Genomic DNA, 7,195 nt, shown 5'->3' with positions numbered 1-7,195 from the left:
TTAAAAGGCATTGCTTGAACTACTAATCATGGCCAAAATCTTCTGGTACTGATCTGCAGTGAAGGGAAAAGCTTGCTGAGATGAGAAGAGCTGCTGTTGAGGCATAGCATCTGAGTCCATGAACCCAAGATCAGGACCTCCAACTTGAATAGCCTTTGAATACTTTCCCTTTCCCTTATAACCAGGGGGATAGCCATGAAGTTTGTAGCACTTCTCAGCAACATGACCTGTGATTCCACAATGACTACATATAGGCCTTTCTTTCCCTTTGTTCTTGTTGCCTTTACCAACATGACCAGATGCATTTCCACCACCATAACTAGATCCACCAGAAGCTTTAGTTGCCAAAGCAGTGGACTTAACATAAGCTCCAGTGGAGTGACCAATTGCTCCTTGACTTTCATCTTGTATAAGCAAGGAATACACTTTGTTAATTGAAGGAAGTGGATCAATCAACAAAATTTGCCCTCGGATTTGACTGTATGACTCCTTAAGTCCCATAAGGAATTGCATCACTGAATCTTGTAGTTGATTTTGTGTCAGCTTCTCATTGATTGAACAAGTGCAAGAACCACATGTGCAACAGGGAAGAGCTCTGTAATTCTCAATCTCATGCCACAGAACATTCAATTGAGTGAAATGATTTGTGATGGAGAGATCTCCCTGAGAAATTGTTGCAAGCTCCTTTTGAAGCTGAAAGAGTCTTACTCCATTTTTCTGAGAGAATCAATTCTTGAGATCATTCCAGACCTCTAAAGTTGTGTTCTTGTAGACCACACTTGCAAGAATCTTTGGAGAAACACAATTGAGTATCCAAGATACAACCATGTTGTTGCACTTAGTCCAAGCTTGAACAAGAACTGGAACCTTCACCATTGCAGGAGTCAATGAAAGTGTTCCATCAATAACCCTAACTTGCTCTTTGCCCCCGATGCTCGCTACATTGATTTAGCCCAGGTAGGGTAATTATCATTGACAAGTGGTTGAGTAACTAGAATTGCCCTTGGATTTTCTCTGTAGTGTAAGTAAAATGGATGTGATTCATCAATGGCGATGACTAACTCAGTGGTTGCTACCATTGAAGGACCTTGAAAACAAAACAGACACTGAAAGCTCTCAGAGTAAAAGAAAGTTCTAGAGAGAATCGGAATGCTCTGATACCATATAAGAGTTTTGATGAATGAATAATTGCATTAACCTTTTGATTGTACAAGCTAATCTATATATACAAAGGAATAAGCTACTAACCACCTAACTTACTTTCCTATCTATTTGGATCTTCCCTCCAAAATTGGTTATGAAGAATACACCAATCACCAAACTACACATGTCTATAATTAATATAAAGCTAACTACAACATATCCTAAACTACAAGTAGCACAGCGAAACAGTTAGTCTAAAACTACAGTCGTTTATGTAGAAGCTAACAACAATCTTCCTTCCAATGCTCTGTTTTTGCAGCTTCTGTCTAGGTTTGATCTCAGGTTCCTTATTAACTTGACTTCAACTACTTAGACTTACTTTCATCAACCTGACCCTTCTGATAGTTCCATTGGAAATTTAGTGCGCTCAGGTAGTGTTCTATTGTTCAATATAATGGCACCCAAAAAGCATGCATCATGGGGGATGTATAGTTCCTATTTGGAGTGAGTCACCTCAATACCAATTACATATTTTAGAGGACCATTCTAAGAAATGATAAATAATATTTTTGTTCTTTGTTCAATGAAATCCTATATTATCAACCAAAAAAAAGAAGAAGGAATTATTAACCTTTGGTTTTAGAAAATCCTGCATCTGATAAAGCATTTGTAAAACCAATTGAGTGAAGCTTTCTCTAAACCGTATATGGATTTAGTTTTTGCAGTTATTTTTTCAATTTGTGATGATTTTTTAATATGATTTTTTGCATGAAGCATGTATAAAGCTACAACAATTATTTCTTTTTGGTGAAATTTTTTTTCTTGGTAACCTTTTCTTTGTCATGACAATAAAAACACTAAAACATGATGCTTCAAATAATTCTTGGCTAGAAAGTACTTAGAAATACGTGGTTCCAAGGTCATAGTCAAGAGAAGAGAGACTCATTCCCATTTGTATTAGCGGCAAAGAAAATTTTGAATCCTTGGCCAATATTTTGTGTAAAAATCGAAGAAGAAGAGGCCCGAAGTCTCTTCTCCATAATTTTGTTACAAATAATCTTGTACAAACCTTCTTGTGATTTGTTTCTTTGTTGTATGTAGCTCCTGCAAGCCAACCTCCTCAATTGCCAACTGGAACCTCCCACCAACCATGGGTTACTCTCTCTATCATCAGTTTTCGAAGTGTCTTTTCTGTCTCCCTCTCAACTTCCAATTGCTTGATGAACTCATCATATCCTAATGTATCACCAAAAAAGAAAAAACTGTCAATTGAACTACAAAGTTTTTGGTGTACCTCTTTTTAGTTTTTACGGCGACAATTGATCATGTTCACTTGAGGTGGGTCATTATTTATGGCCCTTCTTAGCCATTAGAGATGTGATTTTTCTTTTCTTTCCCATTTTGTTAATGATTAGCATAGTGATGAGATGCTATGATCATGTTTGTGTTAGAGACTCATTGGATATGTTAAAGGTCCATCATGATCATAAGGGCCTTAGGCTGATCATGCTATCTATTTCAAGTCATGTCCCGCTTTAATCCACCCTCTTATAAGTTATAACTAATATTTAAAGACAACTCTTCCCAAATATATATATATATATATATATTTGAAGACATGAATTGACATAATTGAATTACATTACATTTTTTTTTATTTATTTTTTAATGAAGAAGCAGAAAAAATGTCACGCTCGTGACCCAACTAATGATCTAAGCACATGATAGTAAATGTACGCTTTTATAGAGTTTTCACTTTTTACATTCTAATCATTTAAAGCCTTACTTAAGAGCAATAACCAATCTTAAATATATATCTTATCAATTAAAAAACAAATCTAAAACCTTAGATTCGTCTAATGTGCACAATCTCATGGTTGTCAGTATTCTAATGCGAATTTTAAGATCCTAAAATCATACATTCTTAAATTGTCAAGGATCTCACTAGGATCTTTACAGAAGTGAGATCTGTATGAGATTTCGATTCAAATCTTAGGATCTTATAGGATCTCGATTCCATAGCAATACTAAAGATCATTTGTAATGAAAGAAAATTATTATTATTATTTTTCTTATTTTGGGACTCCAAATGGAGCCCAAAGGCCCCAAACTGATTTTTTTTTTTTTTTTATTTTATTTTATGTAATAAACAAACTAGCATAGTGGCCCCAGTCCAAATTGAAAAAAAAAAAAAAAAAAAAAAAAAAAAAACCCTCGAAGCCTCGCATCACCTTAATGGCTTAATCTAATCAACTGAATCAAAGAAGTGCAAGCACGGTGGCACCACTATAAGAGAGACCCTCGACGCCAACAATGAGTTTTTCTTTTATTTATTTATTTATTTATTTTTGTAATTATGGTGTTAATTAGTTACTTAGTTGCTTGACATAGACACATAGACACTCACTAATTATGACTTCTTAACGTTAGAAAGATTATTTGATGAATCTTACTTAGTAATTGTTTTAATAGAGTTGTTAATTATTTGTTTTGTGTTATTTATGTGAGACATTAGATATTGTTATTTGTTTTGAGTTGTTTATGTGAGACATTTTGTATATTTGTGGTCTTAGAACTTGGAATTTGTGAATTGTAACTTTTGCACTTTGAACTTTATTTATGTATTTGTAATTTGATACTTTTTCTTCTATTAGTAATTTCTAGTTTGTGTCAAAAATTACTTTTATTCAATGTTTCTGTAATATATATTATGAATTATAATTATATGTATTTCTTAATATGTTTTTTAATCATAAATTAAAGTACGGTCTTATGATCCTCATGCTAATCCTACAACGTGATTTTCAAACCCTCTCACCAATCCTGATAACTTTGAATGGCCTGATTAAGTGAAAGCCTCCAAACTTGATATTTTTGACAATAAGAAACCAAAAAGAAAGAAATGGAGTGAGCTAAAAAACTCAGTGAGTAACTAATTTCCTAACTAGCATAATATAAAATGTAAATAATTTTCCCCAAAAAATGTAAAATTGATAGGCTTTGCAAACATCATCAATATTATTTAATTTAGCAATAGATTGCAAATTGCTTTGGATTCAAAAGTCATACGTATCCCATCCCCCAAAAAAAAAAAAAAAAAAAAAAAAAAAAAAAAAAAAAAAACGAAAGAAGTAATACGTATAATTAATGGTGGAGCCAGGATTTGATTTGAAGGGAGCAAAAATTACTATGTATAATACACACATTTAAGCACATCTATATATATATATATATATTAGTAGTTGAAACTGATTTTAAAAATAAAAATAGAAATAATTTATTTGAAATGCTAACTATTAAGTAATAGTTTAAAGTAAGAAATCCCACAAAAATAGAATATTGCATTTATCTATTATTAAGGGCTTTTCTTTCACATAAATAAGTTGAATTGTGAATTATTTTTTCAAAATTGGATTTCCATTTACGAATGAACATTAAAGATTTTTATTAATTAGATAACTATCAACTAAAAGTTGAGATTATGTTGTTTTCGTTAATATAGTGGATCTTGCTATGTGGAGTGTCGTTAAATTTTGAAAGTGTTACAAGTTTTGGACACTACTCACAGATTGGTAGTCCAACTTAAATAATAGATTCACCCCTTTTACATATAACTCAATCAAAATATTTCTTTTACATATAATCATTAGATTTTTTCAGCGGGCCAGGGGGGGCAACTGCCCCCTCGACCCCACGACTCCACCCCTGCATATAATAATAATCTATGCAACTATGGTTATATCTAACCTCCAAACTAAGCCCAGAATTATGCGCCAACTTGCTATTTGTCTCAAAAAAAAAAAAAAAAAAAAAAAAAAAAAAAAAAAAAAAAAAAACTGAGCTAACGTTTGTCCTATGGGTTCAGATCATGCTCAAATTGTATAACATATTCAATATTGTTCCATTCATATGCAATATCACATTCCGACAAGAAATAACTAATCAAAACATCATATTCCTTCTTTAAAAAAAAAAAAATTTCCAATCAAAATGCATAATAGGACAAAAAATATTGAAAATGACACAATAAATAATTTCCTTTACTTTTCCACAAATTTTACCATATTAAAGGTGTATTTGAATACTGCTTATTTTGCTGAAATTAAAAAATTATTACTAAAAAAAGTTAGTTGAAATAGTACAATGTGACCTATAAAATGTGCTAAAAAGTACAATAAAATTTATAAATAATAACAAAAACAAACTAAATAATAAAATAATTTTAATTTTTCATTTCAATTCAAACGACACACTAAGCACTAAAATTCAATAATGAAATAATTTTCTATTAGCTTGTCATCAGAGATTCAGAGGATGAAGACTTGTATCTAATATGTCACATGTTATATTTCATTTATTTATTTTTTTTTAAAGGGTTTTTTTTTTAAAAAGTTAAAAAAAATTAAAAACCAATAAAAATAAAGTTTGAATGTGAATTTTTGATTAGTCAAAAGAGTTGGTCAACAAAGGGCAGGGAATCCGTGAGGAATCTTCTTACTTCTCAACGCTTGAAAGCCACCCGCGTGTCACTATCTGACAAAATACCGTATCTTTTTCCCTTACTCTTTTAGCCTCCAACTTCAACTTAAATTACCATAAAAACCCCATTATTAGCCATAAATAAAAAGTTCCAAGATTTTCATCTCTCCCTCTCTCTCTCCCAGAGGTGTGTGTTTGAAATCTAAAGATAGTAAGCAAATAATATCCCTCTCTCTTCTCTTTTAACAGATCTGCCATGAAAGATACACTTGACTGTTGTCCACTTCCACTGTTTGAAACCAAAAGCAGCATTGAGAAAAAGTGAGGGTGCGTGAGAGAGAGAGAGAGAGAGAGAGATGTTGGAATTGAGAGAAGGAGGGTCTTCTTGCTTTCCAAAGCTCTTGGTGGGTGTAAATGTGGGCCTTGCTCTAGTTGCTGCCATCATTGCTCTTCTTGCATTCTGTCAGGTTTTTCTTCTCGTTTTTGATCTGGGTTTCTGTTTTTAGCTCTTGCATTTTCAATTTTGGATGCTTTTGTTGTATCCTTCTGTGAAAATTGTGGATTGGGAAATTTTATGGAGTTTCATTGATGGAGTAGGTCTTGTGGAGTTTGAATGCTTTAGATTGTTAAAAGGCTGGAATTTGATAAGTGGGGTTGGTTTCTTATGTGGTTTTAGAGTTTGAGTTGGGGCGTTTTGTGTTTAGTTGATAAATTGTGAATCTTTTTTAATGGCTGGGACCATAGGGGGAAAGCAAGGGATGTTATGTAATGTTTATTAGCCAATTGATTTCCATTTGAAATAGAGTCAACTGCCATTCAAGTGGAAAAAGTGAATTGTAATGACTATTATCTGTTGACAGAATTGTAAAGCCTGGTGGTACTAAGAAGAATGTTCTAGTAAGTAACTTGTTGCACAATATGCATAATTAGACCACTTTTTACACTGCATTTGTTTCATTTTCTGGTGAACTCTAGGTGGTGGCACTGTTAGTTGCTTAGGTCCAATCCATGTGCCTCGGTGGTCTCTTAGAATACACGTTCACCACTTTCCGCTTGCTATATATATTTAGTAATTGATTGATTCTAAGTATTACTTTGTATGCTCGGAGACTACTTTACGTTTTGTACATTTACATTTTTGTCTATTTATTCTTTTATTTATAAAAAAAAATGATAAGTTTTAATTTCTTCTAATAGCCTAAAAGTCAGTGTAGTTAGTAGTACATGCAATTCAATGCAATTTAAATTTTTTTTCTTGACCTTGAAGAAATGAAAAATAATTGATTGTGTAGAAATGTGTGCCATTATTGTGACCATGACATTTATTTTTTTTAAAGGGTTTTTTTTTTAAGTTAAAAAAAATTAAAAACCAATAAAAATAAAGTTTGAATGTGAATTTTTGATTAGTCAAAAGAGTTGGTCAACAAAGGGCAGGGAATCCGTGAGGAATCTTCTTACTTCTCAACGCTTGAAAGCCACCCGCGTGTCACTATCTGACAAAATACCGTATCTTTTTCCCTTACTCTTTTAGCCTCCAACTTCAACTTAAATTACCATAAAAACCCCATTATTA

The 7,195-nt window shown here is 32.3% G+C and overlaps 1 protein-coding gene across 1 annotated transcript; it reads right to left on the bottom strand.

Moving 5' to 3' along the window:
- LOC112030643 (uncharacterized) lies at positions 1-2,295 on the bottom strand. Its single transcript, XM_065771895.1, has 3 exons — positions 2,213-2,295; positions 780-867; positions 1-717 (listed from the first exon to the last, which is right to left on the bottom strand). Exons 1-3 carry the CDS (start codon positions 2,293-2,295, stop codon positions 1-3), a joined length of 888 nt encoding a protein of 295 aa, XP_065627967.1.
- Between the last annotated feature and the right edge of the window lie 4,900 nt (positions 2,296-7,195).

The sequence above is a fragment of the Quercus suber genome, unplaced genomic scaffold (assembly GCF_002906115.3).
Source record: "Quercus suber isolate HL8 unplaced genomic scaffold, Cork oak 2.0 scaffold_50, whole genome shotgun sequence".
NCBI lineage: Eukaryota > Viridiplantae > Streptophyta > Magnoliopsida > Fagales > Fagaceae > Quercus > Quercus suber.
The sequence above is the reverse complement of the archived record's forward strand: the minus strand, read 5'-3'. Positions and strand labels throughout refer to the sequence as shown.

Coding starts and splice junctions, on each gene's coding strand:
- LOC112030643 (XM_065771895.1), bottom strand. CDS start 2,295: ATGGTTGGTGGGAGGTTCCAGTTGGCAATTGAGGAGGTTGGCTTGCAG. Junction 868..2,212: donor AAGAAACAAATCACAAGAAG/GTTTGTACAAGA, acceptor GCAATGGTGAAG/GTTCCAGTTCTTGTTCAAGC. Junction 718..779: donor TTCTCCAAAGATTCTTGCAA/GTGTGGTCTACA, acceptor TGATTCTCTCAG/AAAAATGGAGTAAGACTCTT.